This window comes from Vicia villosa, linkage group LG3 (genome assembly GCF_029867415.1).
Source record: "Vicia villosa cultivar HV-30 ecotype Madison, WI linkage group LG3, Vvil1.0, whole genome shotgun sequence".
NCBI classification, from domain to species: domain Eukaryota; kingdom Viridiplantae; phylum Streptophyta; class Magnoliopsida; order Fabales; family Fabaceae; genus Vicia; species Vicia villosa.
In genome coordinates this window covers 51,917,622-51,929,709 of record NC_081182.1, presented here as the reverse complement: position 1 = coordinate 51,929,709, position 12,088 = coordinate 51,917,622, and the positions used below count along the sequence as shown (strand labels likewise).

The 12,088-nt window shown below is 30.6% G+C and overlaps 1 protein-coding gene across 1 annotated transcript; it reads left to right on the top strand.

Moving 5' to 3' along the window:
- The first annotated feature begins 4,747 nt into the window (after window positions 1–4,747).
- On the top strand, window positions 4,748–7,303 carry LOC131655705 (amino acid permease 3-like). Its single transcript, XM_058925528.1, has 6 exons — window positions 4,748–5,201; window positions 5,291–5,524; window positions 5,617–5,710; window positions 5,804–6,018; window positions 6,140–6,273; window positions 6,380–7,303. Exons 1-6 carry the CDS (start codon window positions 5,084–5,086, stop codon window positions 7,034–7,036), a joined length of 1,452 nt encoding a protein of 483 aa, XP_058781511.1. The 5' UTR covers window positions 4,748–5,083; the 3' UTR covers window positions 7,037–7,303.
- Window positions 7,304–12,088: the final 4,785 nt, after the last annotated feature.

Here is a 12,088-nt window from a genome sequence, read left to right as displayed (position 1 = left end):
CGATCCATCAAACAACGGCGTATTCATCTCATTCAACAACTGATAAAATTTCTGCGCTTCCTCATTCGGCAACTCTTCCCCACCAAAATCTTCAGGCTCATCATAGGTCACGTTCACACCAAAAGCATCCTCAACCATGTCACCAATCAGATTAAAGTTTTCCTCATATTCCACAGGCGGCCGACTACTTGAAGCATGAGAGTTGCTAGTCTCTTGTACGTTACTAGGCAGTTCTTCACCGTTAAACGTCCAAACCCAATAATTTGCAATGAAACCCCTTCTATGCAAATGAGCTGTTATTTCCTGTGGGTCACTAATTATTGGTCTACATTCACATTTAAGACAGGGACACCTAACTCCTCCTTCGCTTCGACATAATTCCTGAGCAAACGCCCAACTTATAAACCCTTCAACTCCTACTATAAAATTGGGTTTAAGTCCCATTCTTCCTGGAAATGTTCTATCGTACATCCAACTACGATAATACCGATAATATTCCATACTGCACATTTATACAATCATTGTCATTTGGAGTTAGAATACTAATCAACTTAATATTCTTCTTAGACGTATACTAGTTAATATTTACTATTCTTAAAACTATTATTTAGTAACAATACTACTAATATTTTTAACTACACGCGTTATATTGAACATATTTAACCATAAAATAATTTTTTTTAACTACACATTTTAAACTACATATATTAGAAATATTATTTAATAAAAATACTACTCTTATGTTTTTGTTACATATATAGTAATAAAAATAAAAAATAAGAAATAAGAAATATTACTATTATATTTGGAAATATACAAACACATGCATATTATGTTTTTATAACATATATACAAATTCAGTTTTAAATCTATTATATATGAATAAAATAAAAAATAAAAATAAAAAATGTTTTTATTAAATATATGATATACATATACATATTTTGTTTTTTATTAAAATTTTTTTAGTATAATATTTCTCATTATAATAAATAATATATATAATAAAAATTAAAAATGAAAACTTTATAATATATAACTATTATATTAGTTTTACATATATAAAACTTATTTAAGTTATAAAAATATATTTTTTAAAGTGAGAACTTTATAGTATATATTTATATTATATTCTTAAAAATGAAAACTTTATAATATATATAACTATTATATTCTTTTTAAATTTATATTAATATTTATAATAATCTATTTTATATACTGTAAAATATTATAATATATATAATAATTTTAATAATAGTTTTAATATATCAATATACTAAAAACAACTTTAATAATTTTAATGTTTGTATAATATTAATAGTTTTAATATATAATATATAATAATGTTTGTATAGTTTTAATAAAAATATTAATAAAAGTTATACTAAAAACAATTTTAATATATCAATTTTTTTAAAACACATTATAACAATTTTAATATATCAATTTATTTCTAATAGTTTTACAATTTATACAAACACATTATAAATCTATATACAAACACATTCATATCTTAATTAATAAATCTACTAAAAATATGATATACATATACATATTTTGTTTTTTATTAAAATTTTTTTTAGTATAATATTTCTCATTATAATAAATAATATATATAATAAAAATTAAAAATGAAAACTTTATAATATATAACTATTATATTAGTTTTACATATATAAAATTTATTTAAGTTATAAAAATATATTTTTTAAAGTGAGAACTTTATAGTATATATTTATATTATATTCTTAAAAATGAAAACTTTATAATATATATAACTATTATATTCTTTTTAAATTTATATTAATATTTATAATAATCTATTTTATATACTGTAAAATATTATAATATATATAATAATTTTAATAATAGTTTTAATATATCAATATACTAAAAACAACTTTAATAATTTTAATGTTTGTATAATATTAATAGTTTTAATATATAATATATAATAATGTTTGTATAGTTTTAATAAAAATATTAATAAAAATTATACTAAAAACAATTTTAATATATCAATTTTTTTAAAACACATTATAATAATTTTAATATATCAATTTATTTCTAATAGTTTTACAATTTATACAAACACATTATAAATCTATTTTAATAAATGTATCCCAAAAATATATACCATATATCTAACCCAAAAATCATTATAAATTACACTAAAAATATATTTTAATTACTTACCTCTTCTTCAATCTACTCCTCCTTCTTCAATCTACTCTCCTCCTTCTTCAATCTACTAAAACTATACCAAAAAAAAATCAAAAATTAATAACAGAATAAAGAATAAAATTATAACATAATACTTGTTCAACCTCTTCATTACCTTTGATATCAAAAAAATATTTGGATTGATGCAATTGGAGTTGGATTTTGGGAGATTGAAGTTGTTGTCCTTGTTTTGGGGATGAAGTTATTGTTGTTCTTGTTCTGCAACGAAGGTGTGGTGGAGTGAAGTGAATTGCATTGATTTATACCCAATGTAGCGACGTGAATTTAATTTCGCTAGTTGCCACATGGTAAACACGTCGCAACAAGCAAACGGTAACATTTAATTAATGTCTCTGCCATAAATCCTGTCACCTAGTCAATTCAATATAACGTTTTAAATGTTGCGACGTGTTTACAACGTCACTACTTAATTTTTTAAAATTTGAATCTCCCCCCAGTCTCCCCCCATGTGAACGTTATTGCTTTTTAAATTTATAATTTATACATTTAATGTAGCGACGTTTGACCCACGTCGCAACTTTATTCACGTAACCCAACGTCTGACTCATCCTTACTTTATGTTTATAAAGTTATTTTAAAATTAAAAACAGTTGGCGACGTGGTAGTCACGTCGCTAGAGGCAATAAATACCCACGTGACAGCCACGTCGCTAATATGTGTCGCTGGGGAGCACTTTTTTTGTAGTGTATTTTGATATATCATCAACTTTAAGAAATTATTTTAAAATTGGTAATATAACATGAAAAAATAGCCGTCTCTTTTGTATGTGCATTAAAATTTGTACTACTGTATAGTTACAAATTACAAAATAATAAATTCTTTATAAAATTTTGTACCCTTTTCTATACAAAAATACACTATTTTTTATCTAAATAATTATATTGTATGTAAAATATATTTTTAGATAATATATTTATGAATAACTAAATTGTTTAAAGATGGTATAATTGTTCTGGACTTATTGGCCGTCTCCTGGCCCAAATACAGCGAAAGGTCCAAGATCAGCCTAATCCAAGAGTAAGGCTCCAGTCGGGCATTCTCCGTGCTAGTTCAGCCTGGCAAGTCCACAAGTCCCTCGAGCAGGACGTAGACCGAGCTAGACGGCCTAAGAGGTCTCGGGCAGGCACTCTCTGTGAGCAGCTCCTCCTATCCTCTTCGCCGAGGACCCTTCTCCTCGTAGGGTTTCTTTACCACCTAATCCTCCGGAAAAGGCAGAGTCCACGCACTCCCGAAAAGGTCGCGTCTTCCCTTGTACTTCGGAGCGGTTGACCAGGATAGGGACCACGTGCTGGTCTCCATTACACGTAGAATCCTGACAGTCTCCAAATTGGGCATGGGCATCCAGTCCAATGCGGAGATTTAGGCCCAGCGTTGGAGGCTATAATTACCCTCTTTCACTAGAGGGTCAGGTTACTTCATTCATTCTCACTCTTACCTTGTACTTGCACCCTGATTGCGCTCGCTTCTCACTTTAACATCGGAGTATCTTACAGGTACATCCCTTTAATTCACAAAGATTCAACATGTTGCAGATCTTGACGATCCGTCTGATCAGATACGATCATATTTATGAATAACTAAATTGTTTAAAGATAGTATAATATATTATATGTTTTACTAAATGATTTGTTTAATTTTATAGGTATGTTTCTCCATAAGGAGTGTAGTGAGTATTAAAGTTCGATATCTAATTTTAATTGAATTCATTGGCGTGGAGAATGAAGAAACATTGGATACTATTCACTATCCTACCCTAATGGTTGTATAATATATATAATTATATCACACGCTATTTAAAAATGAGAAATAAATTTAAGAAAATAGGATTTTCGCAATCAATCATGTCAACTAGTGGTATATTACTACTTTCATAAAATAAATATTTTTTTTTTTAATAATATTGTCAATTAATCAAACAACTCATTTACTATAAGAGTTTAATTGTTATGTATTATGTGTAAAAAAAATTTACACTATCAATGCATCATAATCACTCAATTATATTACTTTTAAATAAATTAAAATAAAATCAAATACTTTCAACAAATTAACAGTTGTAATTCACCGACAGTGTAAAATTTCTTTACACCGTCAGTGTATTCCAATTAAATTCTTACTATAAATAATATAAAAAATATTATAGTAAGGGGATTCAATCCATTATATACAACTCGCTCACATTTAATTTAACTAATAATATTTTAATATTAATTAAACACGAGAAATTTTAATTGAACACATATAAAAAATTACATTTCACATTATTAATTTATTGGGATAATTTCTTTATTTCCCACACCATTCTATCTCTCCGGTTGAACAACCCACTTACACAAGAATTCCCATTCTCTCCTTTTTCCCATTAATTGCATTCACAACTTACATGGCCATAGAAGATGCCACACCAATTAATCCAAATACAAAAATGACCTTTTCTCTCTCTCCTTTATACTATATATAACCCCTACACCATCTTCCTTCACTGCATAATAAACTACTCACACGTTTATTCAACTCTCTAGTATTATTATAAAGCAAGTCTCTTCAAAGAGAAGAAACACATACACATACACACAACAACCTCTTTGTGTCTCTTCCTTAATCTATCTTTGACTTCTATCATCACCATTTTCGCCTGAACTTCCTAACTCTCATTATTAAACTCGTTTTCTTGACTTTCATATGCTCACTTTCATTAATTTAACTTTCTAATTACACAAGCTTCTTCCTCGTAATAAATTCTTAATTATTTACCATCTTTATACTCCATCTCGGTGTTCACTAAATTCAACAATAATTACTCTCTTAAGCCTAATTAGTTTCTTTTGTTATAACAAAAATGGTTGTTGAAACCAATGGTAACACAAATCATCATCACCAAACATTTGATGTATCATCCATTGATCAACCACTAGACTCTAAGTTTTTCGATGACGATGGTCGCGTCAAACGAACCGGTAATCTATTAGTCTTTTTTCTTCTATTTGTCTTTTACTCAGTCGCGCTGAGTTAGGCTCGACTCAAATTCTAATATATTGTTATGCAGGCACTTCTTGGACTGCAAGTTCCCATATAATAACAGCAGTGATTGGCTCTGGAGTACTGTCTCTAGCTTGGGCTATAGCTCAGCTTGGATGGATTGCTGGACCTGTTGTCATGATTCTCTTTGCTTGGGTTACTTATTACACTTCCGTTCTTCTTTGTGAATGTTATCGTAATGGCGATCCCGAGAAGGGCAAGAGAAACTACACTTACATGGAAGTTGTTAATTCAAATTTCGGTAAATTATTAATCACCAGCCAAGATAATCATTTTTTAAAAAAATTGAGTTATATATCAGAGTTTGAAAATTTATGTTTTATGATTGTTCAGGTGGTATTCAAGTCCAGTTATGTGGGATAATTCAGTATCTCAATCTTGTTGGGGTCGCAATTGGATACACCGTAGCTTCTGCCATAAGCATGATGTAAGTTAATTAATTTCATTGAAATTTTATCTAAGAAATTCAATTTGAAGGAAAATTAATGATCTAATTCGCTTTGATTTGTGTATGAAACAGGGCAATTGAAAGGTCGAATTGTTTCCATAGGAGTGGAGGAAAAGATCCATGTCATATGAACAGCAACATTTACATGATTGCATTTGGTGCGGTGCAAATTATATTCTCTCAAATTCCAGATTTTGATCAGTTATGGTGGCTTTCTATTGTTGCTGCAGTTATGTCCTTTACATATTCGACAATTGGTCTTGGCCTTGGAATCGGAAAAGTTATAGGTATGTATCATTTCTCTGTTTTTATCGTCTATAACACGCAGTTTATTGATCGTTTGCCTTCTATTTTTGCATAAATTTTATTATATATATTTATGAAAATATTTGGACAATAATATAATAGAGAACAAAAAGTTTGCTGGAACTTTGAGTGGGATAAATAATGTGACAAAAGCTCAGAAAACTTGGGGGAGTTTGCAAGCTCTTGGAGACATAGCTTTTGCTTACTCATTCTCCATGATTCTTATAGAAATTCAGGTATTCCTTTTATACTTTTTTTTCTATATTTTTTTTATAAATAACGACACTCCTCACCTTATAAGTCGAACAAAATTTTGAAAAATTATATTATATTATAAAACAGGACACAGTAAAAGCACCACCTCCGTCAGAGTCGAAAGTAATGAAGAAGGCTACACTAGTCAGCGTTATAGTGACAACATTTTTCTACATGTTATGTGGTTGTTTCGGATACGCAGCATTTGGAAATTCAAGTCCAGGAAATCTTTTAACCGGTTTTGGATTCTATAACCCATTTTGGCTCCTTGACATAGCCAATGCTGCCATAGTGATCCACCTTATTGGTGCATACCAAGTTTATTGTCAACCCCTTTATGCTTTCGTGGAAAATTACGCGGCGAAAAGATTCCCGGACAGTTATTTTATGAACAAGAACATAAAGATTCCGATACCGGGTTTAGAAATGTATAAACTCAACCTTTTCAGATTGGTTTGGAGGACAGTTTTTGTGATAGTGACAACTTTGGTATCGATGCTTCTTCCATTCTTCAATGATATTGTTGGACTTCTTGGTGCACTTGGATTTTGGCCTCTAAGTGTTTATTTTCCAGTGGAGATGTATATACTTCAAAAGAAAATACCAAAGTGGAGCACAAAATGGATTTGTCTTCAATTGCTTAGTGGTGCTTGTCTTGTAATTACTATAGCAGCTACAGTTGGTTCTATTGCTGGGATTTTTCTTGATCTTAAAGTTTTTAAGCCATTCAAGACTATCTATTGATTCAATAGTAAGATTGCAGTGATTTTGTGTATGATCAACATGATTTGAGAGTTTTATGACACACTATTTCTGATGCAGCTTGTGTGAAGAGATGAATATTGAAGGAGGGAATATAGTACATAGTTGTAAGACTATTTTATTTTAAGGAAAAATATTTATATTGTATTATTGTATGGTTCACTTCTATTATTATAATACTTGTTATAGTTTATTGTAATGGTGAGTTGAACCTTGAAAATGAAATAGTTTCTTATTTTTCCTTCCTTACTTGTTATAGTTTATTGACACTTGTAATATCATACAGTTAATTAGTAGTAACTAACACATGCATTGGTTGTTAAAATCTCGATTTAAAACCTAAACTCTATAGATTTCACGTTTCTAGGTGAGCATTTCGTGTTAAATCGCAGGTAAAAACCTTTTTATGTAAAATCGTATTACGGAACGATTTTACGTGATTTAAATCGTCCTGAAATCGGTGAAATCGTGTAAAATCATGTAAAATCGTTAGATTTTACTCTTTGACCTGATTTTACTTTTTTTTAGTCAAAATTTATAAATCAAATTTTATATTTTGCCCCATAAAATTTTCTCTATAAATTTTTAATTTTATTCATATTTGTATCTTGGTTATAATATTAAATAATCTTTAACATTTGGAGATGAATTTAATTAAGTCGTATATGAATATTCTAATGAAGATGGCGTTGTAGAAGCCTTGAACTTTTGTTTATGTTGAAGATGAAAATGAAAAGATTTATTTTTTTTGAACTCGGACAACTTATGAAACTATTATTTTCTTTATAATCTTTTAGATGTTATATTTTATGATTTGGTGGACAATTTATGTAGTTTGATACAAATTTGTGAAGATTACGCTTTATTATAATTATATAGTGAATTTTTACTTTATAATTAAGTTAAAATTTTAAATAATTAATGTATTTATAATATTATCTAAGTATACATATGCCGTATATATAAATTTAATATAATTTTAATATGAGGTAAACTCTATGATTTTACGTTTCGATTTTACGTTTCGATTTTACCTAGGTAAAACGAGTCAAGGTAAAAACTCGATTCTGACAACCTTTACACATGTCAAGTTACTGACATGCTATAGCTATGTGTTAATTCATACAGTTAATTATTAGTAACTGACACATGCTAGTAACCGATAGATACAACATGCAATAGCAAGGATTTTACAAGTGCATCGTTGTAACTTATTTTGAAACTATGAAAAACACTTTCAACAAAATTGCAAATTAGGACCAATCGTTTGTTGATTTAGTGGTGATTGACGTTGAATTTGGTAGAGAGGATCATGGTTCGATTCCCCGCAACTACGATCGAGAGAAAACTGAAACCACTTGATGTCAAAACTGACCCCGAACTAGATTAGGCGGTCCAATGGGCCCGATACTGGTGGTGAAAGAAAAAAATTGCAAATTAGAATCTACTTTATCATTCTCTCTAATCTAATATGCTATCAGTCAGGTAGTTTGATCTAAGGTGGATCTCACACCTCCTCCGCCACCACCATGTGGGAACAAACTTGAAGGTGCGAGGTTAAAAGTGTGTCTTCTTTGAATTCTCAAAACTATGTATTGCATTAGCATCAACTAGAGATCTTGTTTTTGAAAGTCACCACATTGATGTGATTATAGAAGGGTTACCTTCTGATTATGCGCTAGTAATAGCTTCAACTAAAAATAAGTTTGATATTCTTGGTCTTGATGAGGTTTAAGTTTTACTCCTTGAACACGAGTTGCATCTTGAAAAATACAAGAAAGACATACTAACAAAGACTTCATCTCTCAATCTCACACATCTTGACACCAAATCTACTAGAGCTGATATCTCACTTTTCTCATCTAAAGACTCACCTCCTTCGTAATCAACTGAACAATTTTACAACTCTTTCAAAAGTTGTGGTTCTCGTGGTGGACGTGGAAAACGTTGTAGAGGATGTCATAAGTCTAATGTTTAGAACCATGTATGTTCCACGTTTTGTCACACTACTTTCAAATGTTGGTTGTTGGCACAAGTTTAATCATAGCTTTCACCCCCCCCAACACACACACATAATGGATAATGAATTTTGCTTAGCTATCTCCAAACTTTATTAACTCTCGAATTTATCAAACTTGGTTCAGACCGGCCTATCAACTATATTCTTTCAACATGATCAATTGAATTTTTCCCTAAAAATTCTACCTCTTCATCGACCACCACGAAAAATTACCCCACGTGAAGGTTGTGGTCAGATCTATATAGGGAATGATCAAGGTTTGAATATAAATTATACAGATTCTAAATATTTTCCCTCTCCTACACATTTACTCACCATTTGATTATCATAATCTTCTTCATGTGTCCTCCATTACTAAAATCCTCATTATTGTGATTCATTTTGCTCATGACAATAATGTGTATTTTGTGTTCACCCTTGTACTTGTAAAAAAAAACTATAAATTCGTGGCACCCTTATACTGGTCGGAATGGCAAAAGGCTTTTAGGATTTTCGGTGGTTTTAGGTCAGGCTCATAGTAGTGAGAAACCCTATTTTGATGTGATTTTGATGTGGAGAGAGAAAACTCACGTGAGGTGAAAAGATCTGTATCTTTTGGTGTATTTTATGTATGTTCCGAATTGTATTTCTCAACCCTAAAGTTGAGGTATTAATGGGTCTGGATTTGGGTACTCTTGAAAAGTGGTAACTGCTCCACCTTGACTACGGAATTTTTTTACTGCATACTTCTTAGGGAATCGTGATTGGAACTTCTTGCATATGAGGTTATAGGTTAGGTACATGTCATAGCTCAGGTTTCCCCCTCAAGGCGAGCCTTTCACAGTGTGGGGTCTATGCTTAGGTAATGTGTTCTAGGGAGGGCGCATGATGAATACATGTTTTATATCTCCCCATTCGTTGATTTTATAAATATGTCACTACAACTCCTAACAATTGTCTTGTACAATATCAAACTACTGATGATGTGCTTCTTCAAGGGTGTGTAGGACCTAATCGCCTATATGTGTTTCCTCACATATCTATTACTACTCCCAAGTTTTCTAGTTATAGAGCTAATTTTGTTTCCTCAAATAATACCTCTCTACTAATACTGTTTTTTCTAATACAACTTTTATGACAGGTGCATCAAATAACAGTCGATATTTGTGGCATCTCATGTTAGGACACACTAACAATTTCTCATTGAAAATTTATTTTTTTTTAAAAATGTAACATTAATTGATAAATAAAAATTTCTCTCAATTTTGTTCTTCATGGTAAATGGTGAAGTTTCAAAGATTGTAGTCACATATGTCACATACCACATACACACACCCTCTTGAGCTGATTTTTAGTGATTTGTAAGATCACTCACTCTTTTATTCTTCATTAGGCTATAATTATTATTTTACCTTTGTATATGTTTATTCTAGATTCACCTAGATTTTCTTACTTAAATCTTAATTTGATTTCTCTCTCATATTTAAATTGTTAAGGTCTATGGTTGAACTTCAATTTGGATATCATATAAAATCTACTCAAACTAATTGGGGTGGAGAGTTTCATCCCTTCATAAATATTTGAATTAGTTGGGAGTTATCCATAAATGCATATGCCCACATATACATCATCATATTGGTGTGATATAGAGAAGCCCTAGGCATATTGTTGAGCTAGGCTTAACTTTTCTCAATCAAGCATCATTGTTTATCACCTATTGGCACTGTGCATTCCTAACAGTCATATATCTCATAAATAGACTCATATTTTCCCCTTATAACTCAACATATCCTACACTACTTTGTTCAATCAAAATCCTGACTACAAATTTCTTAAAGGTATTTGGTTATGCTTGTTTTCCTCTCCTTAGACCCTAAAAAAAATTATAAGCTTGACTTCAAGTCTTATGAGTGCTTGTTCTTGGGATACCCTCCTTCTCACAAAGGTTATAGGTTTTTATCCCCTTGAGGTAGGATGTACATATCCAAATATGTCCTTTTTAATGAATCAAGATTTCCATTTTTGAGTTATTCACTTGCCTGAGTCAACAATCATTGTCAACCGTCACAAATGTTACATTGTTTACTCTTCTTGATAATATTCTTACATCTATTATTTCCTGTTCCTATATACCTAGACCATTTGCACATGTATTTACAACATTTGCATTTCTACATACAAAATTTGTATCTATAACACTTATGCCTTTATGTCAACTAATATCCCTTAACCTTATTCATTTCAATCAGTGTACAATACTCCTACAACTCTCATCACATAATATCCAACTCAAGATACTACCATCCTACCCAGAGCAAAATATGTCCCTATTAATCTAGTAAATGAAAACCTTATGCAAATTAGAGTGAAATATGGCTTCATTAAACCTAGACTTGAGTATAAACTTCTACTTACTCACATTGAACCTAGGACGATAAAACAAGTTCTCTTAGACTCCTATAATAAGGAATCTATGTTAATTGAATATGATGCCTTGGAACAAATAATACTTGGACTGATTATTTCTAACAAATAGGAAAGTCATTTGTTGTAAATAGATTTTTCTGGATAAAAGAAAACCTAGATGGGGAGTGTCAACAAATTCATATATGGGTTATTGGCCAAAGGGATTTCCACACGTACAAGGTTATGACTTCAATGAAACAGTCTTTGTTACGGTGAAACATATAACCATCATGTTGATCCCCAGTTTTTCCATTTCAAGTTAATGGACCATCCAAAAACTGGATGTCAACAATGTATTCTTAAGTGACTCACTTTATAAAGAAGTTTACATGAAACAACCATAAGGGTTTGTGGTTCGTCATCATCTCTTGTGTGCATATTCATTAAAGTCTTTTATGGTCTCAAACAAGCCCCTGAACAATGGTTTAAAAACTTCAGGATGCTCTTCTTCATCTAGGTTTTAGGGCTAGAAAATGTGTCCCCTGATTCTTTACCTTGTCTCAAAGCAAGCAAGTTGTTTACTTACTATTTTATTTTGATGATATTATCATCACATGTAGCTATGTGTC